The 16,132-nt window shown below is 39.1% G+C and overlaps 1 protein-coding gene across 6 annotated transcripts in view; it reads left to right on the plus strand.

The window, feature by feature from the left end:
• The window catches only part of chd9 (chromodomain helicase DNA binding protein 9), a 75,264-nt gene that overhangs the window by 15,542 nt on the left and 43,590 nt on the right, over window positions 1-16,132 (plus strand). The window contains exon 1 of one of the 6 annotated variants that reach the window (XM_073859045.1): window positions 4,099-4,197. The exons of 4 other annotated variants lie outside the window; for them this stretch is intronic. Coding sequence is in view for 1 of the 2 variants with exons in the window: in XM_073859044.1 (XP_073715145.1) it covers window positions 11,366-11,395 (30 nt within the window). In the remaining variant the exon portion in view is untranslated. Of the gene's footprint in view, window positions 1-4,098; window positions 4,198-10,568; window positions 11,396-16,132 lie in introns of those variants that run through there. One more of the 6 variants, XM_073859044.1, reaches the window with a different exon arrangement.

The following is a 16,132-nucleotide window of genomic DNA, read 5'->3' on the forward strand; positions in this document are numbered from 1 at the left end:
CTGCAAACCGCACAGCAGACTACCTTTTGAGGTCTTAAAGGAAAAATATCTTTAAATGTGTTTTGTCCGAGTATGTTTTGTAAATGGACACCCTTTTATCAGAAATACAAATCAATAAACTAACTAAATGATCTCTCATTAGATCTGACAGTTCAGGGGTTGACCTAGATACAATGTAAACAACAGTGTGATATGACTGACAGGCCAAAGCAGCGGCAGTCACAGTGTTAAAGGGTGGTGTGATAGCGTGAGGGCTCGAGAGAGTAAGCAAGACCGGCTGACGGCATGAACAGAGTCCCTTTGTGCTGCTGCTTTTGTTCAGAATGAACATTCAGCAATATGGATTCAAATACCAATCCACATCCCTCACATTTACACACAAACCTCTCCTAACCTGCTGTTCTGGTTGAGATTCGGTCTGACCAAGATGATGGGTCTATTTTTATAATTTTTTAGGGTTTGGACATTTTGTCTGTACTCTGTAGTTTAATTTATTTCTCTGAGGTAATGTTGGTTGCATACACAAAAACATTTTTCATTGTACCTTTTTACCATCCTTTCTACCTCTTAAAATTACTTTTTTTCTCCACACTGTATCTTTAACAATGTCTGTTCACATGTGGAAATGTGTAATAACACTGAACTACAGTGTAAAATCTGCTACCACTGTAACATTTGTAACAGGTTTGCAAAACGAATGAAGAATCAACATTAGCCATTCCTTCATAACGGTGTGCTAAGTAGGGTGTGATATTCTACCTCAAAACCAGAACAATGAAATGTTTTTTTCTTTTTGTATTTTCCTTAAATGTTTCTGCTGTCTATGTTGGCCAAATTGCTTATCACAAAAACAGTCTAAGTATTTGCGTTTCTGATGGTAAAATTCATTTAATTCAATTCAATTCAATGCAATGCAATGCATTGCAATGCAGTTTTATTTATATTGCGCTTTTCACTATTGGTAATTGTTTCAAAGCAGCTTTACATTAATAGAAGCAGGGGAAAACAGAAAAATCGACAGACAACATAAGCAGCAAAATACAACGGCTATGAATAAACTTTACAAGCGAGCGTATTAATAAAGTACATAGAGTATGGGAGAGCAGGGCGCAACCTTACGCTTTTTGGTTTTGGCTTAATCATATTTAAAGTTTGATTAATTATATTTTTACACAAGCACACATCTCTGCTACAAATGAACATTTGAAGTTTGTTTCTATTACTTACCATTCTTGGAAAATTACACCAAACATGACAGAAGTGCAAATGTTACAACTTACCCCATAGGTGGGGTAAATTGTAACAGGCAGGGGGTTAGTTGTAACACTTGCTTAAAATTAAGTTTGCAGGCAAATATTTCAATACTATTTTGTCTATATACTTGAAGTGGATATTGTTTAAATATCTGCCTAGAATAGACGGGTATCTACACTATTCATCCCTCATTTAACCATTCAATTATAAATGGATACAAATGTCTAAATATGTGAGAAAAAGCAGCATATTTATGAAAAAAAAAACATTTTATATGTGACCCAGTCTATAAAAACCATACTACAGTCTCAAAATCAAATTCTGAGATAATGAGCATCAAAGTTTTAGCCATTCATTTCATTATTATTTTAATCTTTGACATGACCTTATTCAAGAGCTGCAGATATATTTCAAAATATATTTCTAGTCAACAAGACACTAATTAAGATGATATAACATTGGTTTTGATATCTTACACACCCAACTTAGAAACCGAAAAAAAACATATGATGAAAAAAATAACTTTCTTTCATCAATAACCCTATGGAAACACATTACACATTCCTATAAATTTGCGGGAGATTGTCTTTTGGCAGCGTGAAAACATTACGGGAAAAAACAAATCGCTCAACCCTGTGCAACAATGTAAATGGTCCATGTTACAACTAACCCCGCGTTCGTTTTTGCACCGTGCACCCCTATATGATTGGCAGTTATTGTATGTTCCCTGGAAATCAGACCCCTAATCTCGACATGCTGGTTTAGTTTACTACCAGTTAATCTACAGGTGTATCATTAATTTTGGAAAATGCTGTTTTTGACAGCTTTAACAGAACAGTGTGGCCAGATCACTCCGTGTGCAACACACATTGTTAATTGACACCCCATTACCATTTTGTCTTTATGTGCCACATAGCTTCTCCCAGCACTGTTTTCCCTGTCAACCTGAAATAAAGTGATAAAATTGTGATCCATTGTTTCCAAGTTTACAATGCTTAGGAAGAATTCCGATCTGGGTGATTCTCACGAAAGCATCAGATTTTTTAAAAAGCCATTAAAGCCAATTTTTTTGCACATATAAGATTAAGGTCTGGACTTACTATAATCATTATTTTTAGAGGATTTAAAAAATATTTCCTATATAATTATTTAATTTTTTTAGGTTATCATTATAAAAAAATTACTGCAACATGATATTACATTAAATATATGCATTTACAAACTCATGTTTCGGTAATGAGAACTAAAAAGTTGTCTAAGTACTATGACAAACAATATTTCAACTTTTATCTGGATAGAAAAAATAAGAACTGCTTATCTAGTAGCCATCTTGAGTGTCAAAGCCAATTATGTCCCTTCCAACAATTTTTTTTTATATGTTAGTTCATTGAGGGCTTAAACAATGACTGAAAATTGTTGCGGAGGATGAGAAAATTGGTCTTGGACACATTTATATTCCTTATTATTGTCTCTACATTTACTAATGATCACCAAAACCACACATTTCTTTACTGTAAATGTTTATAGTATAACATGCACTGAAGCTTTTTGTTGTTTAGATTTTTTTAATTATAAATATTTCCATGTCAAAGAACCCAAATCCAGTCATGGACACATTGCATAATGAAAATTTTCCCCTTAAATGTGGAAAAAACTACGAAATTTGGTTTGTATGATGTCATTTGAAATCATGTGCAAAATGGTACGTGAAAAGATATTTGAAAATGCATGCTTCTTATTTTGATACTCTTACTTTGCATTTACTTTTTTTATCAAAATGTTTCATGACACCTCATGAGTCTAATTTCGCGAGAATCCCCCATCTGTGTTTAAATACTGCATAAAACTTTTTTTTCTAATGATCAGAAGTCAGATTTCTTTGCTAATACTGTACAGGAAAGGTTGTATATCTACTTGAGCATCTTATTGATATGAATCCATTAAGATGATAAGCTTCTTTTAAGTCGGCTACTCTCTGATACGAGCAGATGAAGTGTAAATAAACGCAAATTAAAATCTTGTTATATTCACATGGTTTTCTTTCTTAAAGCAAATTTTACATTTATTTATTTATTTACCTACTATTGTTTCTGAACAATAAATATATTTATTTTGTTACTTTATAGATGTTCACGGTTTATTAAACTGTGTACTGTATGAGCGAATGTGTAAGCTAGGGAGAGATGCAGCTGTCTCACTGCTTGAATGTAAATAATATCAGTTTGTTCACCTTCCCACCCAGTTTTGCGGGCAGCCTGAAGTGTGTGCACGCACATGTGCACTTGCTTGTAGCTGTCCTACCGTGTGAGTAAAACAGGTCTATGTGTGTGTGTGCGCATATCCGCCTCTTTGTGTGAGTACGTGTGTGTGGCCAACGTGCTCTGTTGCTTCCTGACCCTGCGTCTGTGAGGTTTATATAACTGGGCCGGTCTGTCAAGCAAAGCCTCCAACCAGCACTGTAACCTGACACTTAGTCACCTCCAGCTTTACGTCTCAAAAAGCGTCTGCCCATTTTTTTTCTCGGCCAACAATTTAGCTTAGAATGTGTGTGCGTGACGGTTTTTATCACATGTTAGTCTGCTACCAGCCAACTCGTACAAACAAACGTTGTCTCATTCAACCAGTCTGACAGCTCTGCTTGCTGATCCAGGGTCAGCTATTCCCTGCCTAATCAAATTACAGATTATGTAAGATCGCCGTCGGCAGAGGAAACCCTCGCTCATCCCCATGCACTGTGAAGGGACATGAGGGGTTAAAGGTAAACAGGAAGGGTCTCCTCTCGTAGCATTTCCTTAGAGGGGTGGTCTTTACTGCTCAACGGAAGGGGAGGGAAGAGAGCAGAGGAAGAGGGACGATGGAAAGAGAGAGAGAGGGAGGAGTTAGTCAAGTTACTGTATAAGATTAAAAAAAGCATGTGGGAAGTTTGCCAGACCAAACTACACAGTAGGTCTCAATCTCAAGCTTGTTTTCTGCTTTGCTGTTCTCACTTTGCATGTGTTTGTGTGTGGCTCGCGTGTGATGTTCATTTCAACCTGTTGAAGATTTACAAGCTTTGACTTTGGGATCTGTAACTCTGTCTGTGTATGTATGTATGTGTGTGTGTGTTTGCCGGCCATTTTCTCAGCTCTCGCGAGGGGGGTTAGAGGAATGTCAGGAGTTCAGCGTGATGACACAATCTGATCTCCTGCCGTTCGAATACATTTAACCCTTCAGACTCACTCGCAGAGTGTGTCACATTTTCTTTGAATCAGACATGGCATTTTTTTGCTTTCTCCATTTTTATTATTATTAATAGTGTTATAGTTTTTGTTCTTTTGTCAGGTCTGGATGTGGCTACTGGATTGTAGATGTTTGATTTGCTAGGAGATTTGGATTCCGGCTTTCTGTTTGGCTAAGGGATTAGGAGTGCAGGTGTTTAATTGGTTAATAGGTGACGACATTGTGTAGCAGCCAGGCACATGTTTAATTGTTTATCAGGCCATGACTGGTGTGATATACTGGAAGTCTGGGTTTACTGGAAAAAAGCAATTTTTCTCCTTAAAGGCTTTTATAAATCTTACAGTGGGTCTTGCATAGTAACATATGTCCCTATATATGCGTGTATTCATTACTGTACTGAAAGTTTAATGTATATGGTCGTGTGTGTGTGTGTGTGTGTGTGTGTGTTTTAGAGGCTGTTTTGGTGTGCTCTATATAGGTCATTAATAGCTGCCATGTTTAATGGGATCAGGAAACTATTGCTACAGATCAGGCCTTCCTTCATTAATTCCCTCTCTCTGTCTCTGCCTCCTCTGCCTCTCTTCTGCTATAGCTGCTGCACACCACATTAGTCTGAAGGTCTAGTCCTAATTATGGACTCTAAACTCTCTCTCTCCCTCTGGTCCTGACAGTATAATTCATTTTCACCTAAGCAGGACACCGATTTTAGGTTGTGGGCAGGAATTTCATTACAGTGTTACATTGTTTTAAAAACTGTAAATGAAAGTGAGATAACTTACAGCTTTAATATCACATTTTACCACATAATATCACACACCAGTGGAATTTTAAAGTAAGGTTTCATAAAAGTGTTTTAGGTGAAGAAATATTAAACAAAATGAGGAAGTTCATTATTCTAAGGCAAGGAACAGACTTAATTTGTACGTATAAAAAAAATGGAGCTGTACTTGCAGATATAATATTCACATTCCCACACTATTGGTGCTTTTCCGTTGCGTGGTGACCCACGGTTTGGGTCGGGTCAGCTTACTTGTGGGGGCTTTTCCACTGGGTGCAGTACGAAGTACATGATACTTTTTTTAGTACCACCTCGGTTGGGGTTCCAAGCGACCCGAGCTGATTAGGGGTGGGCAATATAGCCTCAAAATTATATCATGATATTTTAAGAATTTTTGCGGTAATGATATTTATGACGGTCTAAAAAATTATGGAAAAGGAAGGGCAATTTCCATCCAATGAGCTGTCATTAATGACAGACTACCTAATTCAAAGTGTAAATCCATTGTCAGAAATAGCATTAAAGTGCAAAAGTCACACAATCACACAGCATGGGTCAAATTTAAACAAAGCACAAACTAGAGATTAAATGGTATACGAAAATTTTACATTACTATGACACTACCACAGATTTTCAGTAATCCTCACAGATCCCAGTAACTTAAGTCATTAGCTAACTGTTTAAAATTTTGATTTCAAAATAATTTTACATGTAAGTGCACTTTTGTCCGAATAGACATAAAATAAATAACATTAACATTAATCATGGCACCTTTGGGATTGTGAGATAAATGCTCATGTAGTTCAGATAAAAACCAAGTGAATAAATCAGATTTTCATATAAGAAATCAGCAAGGCATCTGTCTATTGTGAGAAATTGGGTGTACTTTAGGACCCAGGAGTGGACGGTGCGCCCGCGGCTCACGGTACTCGCTGAAGAAACAAACAGAGTAAAACGGAGCTTTAAACTCATCAGATCGCATAATTTAATGGAAATTAATAGAAAAGATGGATCTGTCTAATTAAATATTAAGTAAACGTGCGTCAGTACAACTGGAATGTGAACATTTGTGAACATTTTTTGGATTTAAATTCAGTCATTAAAATAAGTTCCTGTCATCACAGTGGTACGAGTTGGCATTGTTTTCCCTATATAACGCAACTCCTTAACACTTCAGTTTAACAGTGACTAAAGTAATTTGCGGTTCAGTCATTAGTTTTTTTTTTTTGCCGCACATCACCCGCTGCTGCCTAGTATCTCCTCCTTGTGTACCCTTTACAGCTTGGTTGTACTCGCGTTGCTGACATGCTGCTCTTGCTCTCAGGTGTTGTTGCTGTGCACGTTAGGGGACGTAAATGCACCATACGTCATCACGTCGCTATATCATGGATATCATGATATGACCTTTTTATATAATGTAAAAAATTATACCGGTATTATCGTGAATGGTATGATATGGCACACCCCTAGAGCTGATACCAAAACGTTACACAAATACACTGTAGATCACTGATTGGTCTGATAGAATGGTCACTACCACCGTCATCGCTATAATGTAAAAGATTAGCTTTACCTTTGTGCTAGCTTGCGCTTTCTCAGGTAAACCTGTTTTCATCTGTGCTTTGCTGTAAGTTCCCAAACTCCCTTTTAACGATGAAAACATCCACAGGTTGAGAGTCAGGAACACCATACCAGTTTTTTCCAGACTAGCACATTTTCCAGACAAGCACATCCACATATATGCTTAAATGCAACTTATATGAGGCTCAGCGGAGTGCGTCAACTGATGCCACAGGTGTTTGTACAGACACTTTTCTGTGAGGCAGAGGTAGTGATAAACGCGATGTGCAAACATCTATTTGTGGTGGTCAAATTAAATAAAAAAAATTGGCGGACTGAGAAATAAATGAATGTATGGGGATTATTAAAACGGTTAGTTCCAATCCTTGATTCTGATTGGTCAATAGGTGTGCTTTATTCACGATAAAACACTGCTATGACCGCTTAACCCAACGGTTCTATTAAATATCACTGCGCCCTTAGCAACACATAAACATATAATGAGACAAAGTCTGAGAACAGTTTGTTGTTTTTATTTGAGCTTTCATGTTGTTGTTCGCAGTCAGGGACTATTTTTTCTAGCGGAAGTAATGCTTTTATTGATTTAACTTCATGAAAGTTGCACTAATATTTTTTTTACTTTAATATTGTGTGGTAACCGTTTTATAAAAGCAATAAGGTACTCGAGGCAAGTGCTGTATCTTGAATAAGTAACGGCTGAAGGGGTTGCAGGCACTCCGCTTCGCGTCGTGCCTAACAACGCCCTTCAGCCGTTACTTATTCACGATACAGCACAGCCTCTCATACCTTATTGCTTACGTATAGCATTCCAACGACGCTCTCACTTGTATGATGTCACAGCAGTAGGCAGCGCAAATACTAAAACGCCTATAATCCCTCCCGTTACTAAACACGATGGAAAAGCTTACCAAACCAAAGTGAGGTGAGCTGATCCGACCTAAACCGTGGGGTACTATGCAATGGAAAAGTGCCATATGTAACTAAGGGTACTTTTTGACCATTTTTTATTTTGATGGTGCATGGGCGTTTGCCTTGGTGTTGCTAAAAGTTTTTAGCCTGCTTATTTGCTAACATGTTCTGTTGGCTGGTTGTTGGGTTTTGGTCTAAATTTAAAGAGCCCACCTCCAATTCCTCTCTGTTATATTCCTGTTTTTAAATATTGAGCTAAATAAGGAAATTCCCTCAGTTAATGGGATTTCATGGAAGTCAATGGAAGTATTACTTCAGATTAAATCTTCAGTTGGAACTGACATATAGTTATAGATTTTTTTCCGATAAAGTCTTATGGGGCATACACACCAAATGTGAGTTCAACGATTTGCGTGAGTAGACTGCATACAAAGTCAATGCAAAAACGCGATCAGACGCGTCCTTGCGTGGGGCAATGCGTGTGACGCGATATGGGTGGCGCATTTCCCGCGAAAACACGCGCTATTCGCCTCGCGTGTCTTCGCCCAAGTGGAAAATATTCAACTCGAGCAAAAAATTTGCATGACACAAAGTTAAATCCCGCGAGAAATCTAGAGCGAGTAATGCGATGCCCCACGTTTGGTGTGTACGTAGCATTAGGGGCCAATCTCACCAAATGCGTTTTAAACGCCTGTAAATGCAAGGAGCGCCGCACAGCCTTTTTTTGGTTACTTTAAAAAATAGCAGTGCGGCTTGGGTTTTTATATTGCTAGACAACCACCGAGGCAGATGTCCTGTCAATCAAATATTAAAGTGTCAGGGTATTTTGCTGTTAACTGTCATATTAGCAGAAACTTGCTCTTGCTCTGACCTTGATCGAGGGTAAGAGGTGCACAAACACATAGGAGAGAGTGAGTGAGTGCAGTCCAGTTGTTCCAAGCAACTGTAAACTTCCCTCACCACAACAGAAGTCCTGCCTCTCCCCTCATTTAATTGGACAATAGAAAAACGTGAATGACACTTTTCCGCTCTGAGCGCACCTTCAAAAATGCATGATGTGGCAGGCGTTAAAAAAGCCAAGGCGTTCGGCGTGCATAAACGGTCCATAGAAAATCATTCAAAAAAGGCGCCTGCAACTGCCATGAACGCGTTTGGTGTGAACGGCCCCTTAGACATCTATATATAACACCATTTTAATGAGATTTGGAAATGGATCATTATTATGGGTAGTATGTTACAAGAATCATTTATGTTACTTAATGCCGTAGGTCCTAGCTTGGAATTGTGTCAATATTTGTAAAGACTGTGCTTTTAAGATGAATATATATTATTTCCCAGTAGCTTAATGATAAACATTCTTTAATTTACAGCCTTGAATTTAAATATCCTTGAGTTTCGGGGTAATACAGGCAGTCAGGCATCACATGGGATTGTAAATAATTAGTGTAGGTAAACTGAAGGAATAGCGCTCTCTCTCTCGCTTTCGCTCTCTCTTGTTCTCTGCAAAGCTGAACTCCTCCCAGTATCTTGGTGCTGCTATTTCATCTCATTTACATATTAACTGTTTAGTTGCCATGGTGCTGAGGTGATTTGTGCCATGTGACTTCCACAACATATGCCTGTTTATTCTTACAACAAACGTTTTGTTTTTTATATCTCATTATGTTGTTTTTCTACATTATTCATTCTTGGCTGCATGCATGCATTTCAATACATACATATTTCTGTCAAAACATGCAAAGGTTTGAGATATATATTTATTGCATTATCTGCCATTGCCATATTCATTGCAAAAATATTTAGCATGTATTTAATGTGTATGGGCTGGTCTGCTGTATTTTTTGAATAGTTACTCAATGGGATTTAGGCAATTTAGATGTAGGCCTGTGTGTTAGGATGTTTATCAAGGTCTTAGTTTCACTTGGTCCCAGCAGTCCAAACTTCAAGGCCTTGTTATCTCTCTCGCTCGCGCTCTCTCACTCTCTCTCGCTCTCACTCACCCTGTCTTTCAGTTTTATCTCTTTCACACGCACACATTTTTCAATGAAAGCCTTCGTGTGGAAGAAACACACACATGCACAGCTGTATGCCACCTAGTGTGGGGAAGAGTTTGAGACAGTATGATGTGTGAATTGGGTTTCTTGTCTTAATTTAACTTTGCAGAAGTTGCTCTTCAGTCTGGGGTAAAGGCCTAGCCACAGCTTATCCCTCTGCTACTAAGTAAGGTTCTTACACTAAGCTGACCCAGTTCTGCGTGCGTCTTTGCACGATTTTTCTCTCGCTGTTGTTTTTGCTCCAAAATACCAAGCCATAGTTTTAAAATAGCATTTATGTTTGTTTTAGGGGTGTTGTGTTTATTTGGGGGCACACACAGTGGCTTGTTGCAATGCACGTGAAGATTTATATGGCCAATGTGTCACACTGTTGCAAAGTGAATGCACAGCCTCATTTCCCCTTGAGTCTCTGTTGTCACTTCCTGTGAGTCAATTCATCTGCATGGGGAACTCATGCCACCTGCCCCACTTGTGTGCTTGACTGATGTGGGTGTGTGGGGAAAAGGGATTATGATTTATGCATAAATATATTTGTAGATTATCATTATGATTTATAAATGTACTTCTGTGAATGGCTTTTTTGACATAAACTGGTTGATAATGTGTAGATCTACAGAATTTCTCGAATGGTTGCCTTTATTGTGCTCTTGTGCCTGTTTGGATTTTCCAAGTTAGGAAATTCAGTATTTTTGGGGTTAAGTTGTGAAAGTTAATGTAATAACAGCTAGCACCCTCTGCTGGACCTCCTGTTTTACAATGAGCTAAAGAGAGTGAGAGAGAGAGAGAGAGAGTGAGTGAGCAAGGGAGAGAGAGAGAAAAACGAGTCTGGATTTTAACGACATCTCTAATATTCATGCTGATGCGTTTTGCTGCTTTGTGCTTTCATTTCTCGCTGCTTCGCCCGTGTCTCCCGCTCGCCGCACACACCCCTGCCTGAGAGAGGGGAGGGGAACGAGGGAAAAGGAAGGGAAAAACAAGTGGAATTAAGGAAAACAAGCTACACAGTGTCCAACTGAGCCAGTACAAAAACCTTTTGTGTTACAAAGGAGGGGTTGCAATCCTACCTACCTTCGTCTGGGATGTGAAAGGAGGAAGAGGAACAAGAAGTCTGTCGGCGTATATGCGCGCGTGTGTGTGTTCTGGAGGACGACAAAACGAAAGCCTGGAGAGCGAGCACAGTTGTTCTCGGACGGACCGACGGAGGGAATCAATGAGAAAGAGGGAGAGAGAGAGGGAGGGAAAGGAATAGAGCTGAGCGTGGCAGAATGAGAGAGTCCCGGACGAGTGTGGCTGCTTTACTGGTTCCTTCCTCATTCCCTCGTTTTCCGTGAACGCGGCTCCATGCAGCCCGGCCAGGGGAGGGGAAGGAGGTGAACAGGGCTTCTTTAGCCACGGACCTACCGGGGGCGGGAGGGAGAGAGAGAAAGTGAGTAAGCGAGAGAGAGAGAGAGAGAGAGAGAGAGAGAGGGAGGAGGAAGCAAGTGGGGGGGTGGAGAGCGAAAAAACGGCAAAAGGGCAAGAGCTTTTGTTGGCGGTTGGAGAGAGGGAAGAGGGGGGAAGAAGAAAAAACATGTCTACGGTGAAGAGGCCGAGAGGACGGGTGAGTGAGTGCGTGTGTGTGTATGTATTGGGGGCGGGGGGTGGGCGGGTTGGAGAGAGAAGGAGGGGGTGGAGGTGGGGGAGGGGGGCAGAAACTGAACAGCTACAGGCTCATGCGGCAGGCTACACGCTCGCCGCCATCTTGTGCTAACTGCTTGTCTCCATTTCTCACAAGTGTGCTAACTAGAAATGCTACACTACTTTTGGCAACCGCTGACCCTCATTCATCTCTCTTTCTGATTTTCTTCCTCTTTCTTTACCTCTCACTCTCTCTCTATCTCTTTCTTCTGGTTCACTGCTGAGCTGCTTTGGCAGTGTGTGCCACATGTGTGCATCAGGCATTGTATGGCAGCCCTGCGTTGGTGCATGTTTCTGTTTTATCGTGACGATTAGTGTGAGTTTCACTAGATCGTAAGAGTCAGAACAAGGAGAAAGATCGAAACGTCCTGCAGTGCTGGCAGCCTGTAATTTTAGTTATTTATAGATGTGTTACATGGCTGCAGTGCTCGGGGCTGCTGCATTTTCCCCCTCTCCCTTTCTCTCAGTCTCACGTCATATTCTGTCTATTGCTCATTTTCTCACATATACACCACCCCCTTTACCCTACATATTTCCCTTTCACTCATTTTCTCCTCTGTTCACTCCTTCTAGAGCTTTTCGTTGTCGTTCCCTCCTTGCCTGTAATGGATGTTTCAGTAGGACGCAATCTCTCTCTCTTTCTCTTTTTCTGTGTTATGCTTTGGATGTTTATCCACCAAATGAGTTAGTGTTTATAGCCCTCCCCCACTCCATTCTCTTTTGTTTCATTCTTTCCAGGTAATTCCCTTTATTTAGCCATCGGAAAGCCAGGCTGGGCATGTCGACATGAATATATTTTGTCCTACAGAGTTAAAAGAGGCATGGCTGTACAGGATTATTTAGATATTTCTTAGGCAGTGTCATATATAGAAAGGGCAAACGTATGACGTAAAACCCAATGGAGTAATGGAAAGGATCTCGTTTACAATGTAGTTGGTTCAGGTTCACTTTAGCTATCTTATCAAAAACTGTATGTGTGTGTGTGTGAGAGAGAGAGATCATGGAAAAGAGATAAAAGGCTAAAAAAATGCTCCTGCATGTCAACCAAACCCGCATGATGAATAATAAAAGTTGGCATGTCTCGGCCTGCTATATGATCATGCGGTGAATTATACATGGCTGTCTTTATTTTGTGGGGTGAGGGGTGGATAATGAGAATACCGGTAGACTAGGCTGGCTGTCAGGTTGAGGCTTTAAACTAGTCATGACTGACCTTTGATCGGTGTAGGAACTGTCATTCAAATGAACTATGACTTATTATTGCCTCTATATTGTTATGCTTATAAACGACACCTGTCATATATATGTAGCCGTGTATGCATAAGGACCAAGTCGCGTGCTGCTGTGTTCATCTACACAGGTCTCTGAACCTTCCCTTATCTCGCCCTGTATCTGGTTGGTCACAGAGAATGTTATGAAACTCAGGTATTAGGAACATTGATGATGCAGCAGTTCAAAGATGGAAGATTTCCCATGTTGTCATCCAGAGTATGTGGGTGGACTCAGGCTTGCCATACTCTTGGCGCTTTTCCGTTGCATAGTACCCCACGGTTTAGTTTAGTTTGGGTCGGGTCAGCTCACCTCACTTTGACGTGGTTAGCTTTTCCATTGAGTTTAGTATCACTTTGCAGTGGGAGGGATTATAGGCGTGTCGTTATATTTGCGCTGCCTACAGCTGTGACATCATACAAGTGAGTGGAGAGCGTCGTTGTATATTCCCAATTTCCCATCCATTTATTTATTTCTCAGTCCGCCACAAATATTAAAATTGGCAACCACAAATAGATGTTTGCACATCGCGTTTATCACTACCTATGTATCACATGACAGTTTCAAACACCCGCGGCGTCAGCCGACGGCGCTCCGCTGAGTCTCACTGAAGTTGCATTTAAGCAAACTGCAAGTCTGGAAAAAACTGTTATGGTGTCCCTGATTCTCAACATGTGGATGTTTTTCATCGCTTAAAGGGAGTTTGGGAACTTATAGCAGAGCACAGATGACGACATGTTTGCTCGAGACAGCGCAAGCTAGCACAAAGGTAAAGCTAACAAAGCGATGACGCTGTTAGTGATGTTTCTTTAAGACCAATCAGTGATTTACTGTGTTTTCGCGTCACGTTTGGTATCAGCTCGGGTCGCATGAAACCCCAACCGAGGTGGTACGAAAAAATGTATCGGGTACCACGCACTGCACCTAATGGAAAGGCTCCCAAAAGTGGACTGACCCGACCCAAACTAAACCAAACCGTGGGGTACTATGCAATGGAAAAGCGCCATCTGCTAAAACCCTCCTGTTGCACTGCTTGGCAGAAATCATCTAGAATCGGTTGATCAGGGATCTTTACAGTTGTTCGTTGTGAAGAGATTTTTACTTTAAGGCTAGTTCACTTTGATCAGATGAAACCAAAAATAAACGCCAACAAGCAGTGACAAATTTTGGGGTTCGTTGGCGTTTATTGCCGTTCAACGGATCAGTGTGATGGAGAATGTGATTGAAATAACTGTCTTGATTCCAGACACAATTAAACTTAAATATTATAAAGCTTTATGATGTTTACTATTTTAGAACAGTTTGGGCTAAAAATAATTTATTTACCCATCTATTACCCGCTTTTATATTGTTACAACAAGTATGGTGTTATCTTCACACAACTTTTTCAAAGAAAGAGAGTCTAGTGACCACAGGTTGGCAGACATTAAAAAGTGCAAAAAGCACAACAAAAGCACTCTTGAACTAGTCCATACAACTTTAAATTGACTGCTCACAAATCTCATTTGTTATCGCTTTGGACAGAAGCATCTGCTATATTAAAGAAATTAAAGAGAGAGTTCACCCAAAAATGAAAATTATGTCATCATTAACTCACATGTTGTTGCAAACTTGTATACATTTATTTTGTACTAATGAACATGAAGGAAGATATTTTGAGGAATGTTTGTCACTAAACCGCTCTATCAGAAGCCCCATTGACATCCATGGTAGGAAATAGAATACTATGGAAGTCAATGGGGTTTCTGATAGGGCTGTGCAAAAAAATGTTCAATTAATCTTTTTTTATGTGGTGGATTCTCAAAGGCCACGAATCGATTTTTTCCCCATATTTATTTCCGCAAACATTAACCATAAGATTAACGTTGATCTAATTACTAGTCTTCTCTACTAGATGTCACTCCCTTTTATCCCTTGCGCGATGTTACCAAGGAGCGAGAGGCGGGCTTGTCATTCATTCATTCAGTCTATATTCTAATATATTATAATATAATATATATATATATATATATATATATATATATATATATATATATATATATATATATATATATATATATATATATATATATATATATATATATATATATATATATATATATATATATATATATATATATATATATGATAATATAATATAATCTATAGACGGTTTCATCGGACGCATGTGCAGTGGTGACTGGTCCGAACTTGTCCGACTAGTTGCTAAACTGAACTCTTGAACAAATACCTTGTCAAAAATAACAAATGTTTTGTTTTCCTAGGTAATCTTTATGTTGTTTATTTTGCTTATATAAATAAACTACATTTAAAGAACTTTGTTGTTATTTAATCTTAGCGGAGTTTACTGGAAGTTACGTGCTGACCACCAACACCATTTGTTTATGTTGTTACTTCTGAAACCGACTACATTCATTGAGTTGAATGGAGAATCGAGTATAAAAAACCGACCCGAGAACCAGAATTGAATATAGAAATCGAATCGGCCTGATAGCTTGTGAATCAAAATCGAATCGATACATCTGAATCGATACCCTGCCCTAGTTTCTGATCGGTTTGGGTACAGACATTCCCTCGGGGTGTCTTCCTTTGTGTTCATCGGGGCATAGTGGATGTGTATAGGTTTGTAGCGACATGAATGTGAGTGAATGATGACAGAATTTTCATTTTTGAAGACTTTCCCATAAATAAATGTAAATATTTAAATTTCCTTGAAGTCATACGATAGCATTTGTGCTGAAAAACTGAACATTAAGTTTATTTACATATGATTTTTGCTACTCATAAGGCAGCTCTCAGATTAAATAAGCTTTTATCTGTTTTCATAAGACTTGTAACAGTACCGAGGGTACTTTAATACTGTGCCCTATGTTTTTCAAGTATTTAAACTGTCACTGTATGCAAAAATCAGTATTTGGTTTCTATAAATTTAATTTGAATGTGTTTCATTCAAATAAATGAATATTAAAAGCATTAAAAACAACATAATGGTTTGAAACGAAGGGTGAACAATTAATAGCAGAATTTTTATTTTTATGATATCGACCTAACAGCAATCTTTGAAATAGGTGTCAGGTACTCACACTTGTCCTTGTGAACACTTTTAACTCCCTTAAGAAGTAGCGTTCCGGGCAACATCTGAAAACTAGCCAGAAATGCTCTCTGCTATGAATTGTTTTGCACAATCAGGTTTGCTGACATTGCGTCGCTGGCATGTTTTAGAAGACCAGGGCTTGTGGAGATTAGCAAATAGTGGTTGAAGTTTAGTGAAATGGTTGAAAAGGTTTACAGCACTCTTAATCTCAATGTTCAGAGTAACTGTTTTACTATAATGGCTTTGTCCCTCTTAATAAGAAACCTATTAAAGTATTTACATCCGCTGGAGTCCAGA

This window comes from Misgurnus anguillicaudatus, chromosome 21 (assembly GCF_027580225.2).
Source record: "Misgurnus anguillicaudatus chromosome 21, ASM2758022v2, whole genome shotgun sequence".
Taxonomy (NCBI): domain Eukaryota; kingdom Metazoa; phylum Chordata; class Actinopteri; order Cypriniformes; family Cobitidae; genus Misgurnus; species Misgurnus anguillicaudatus.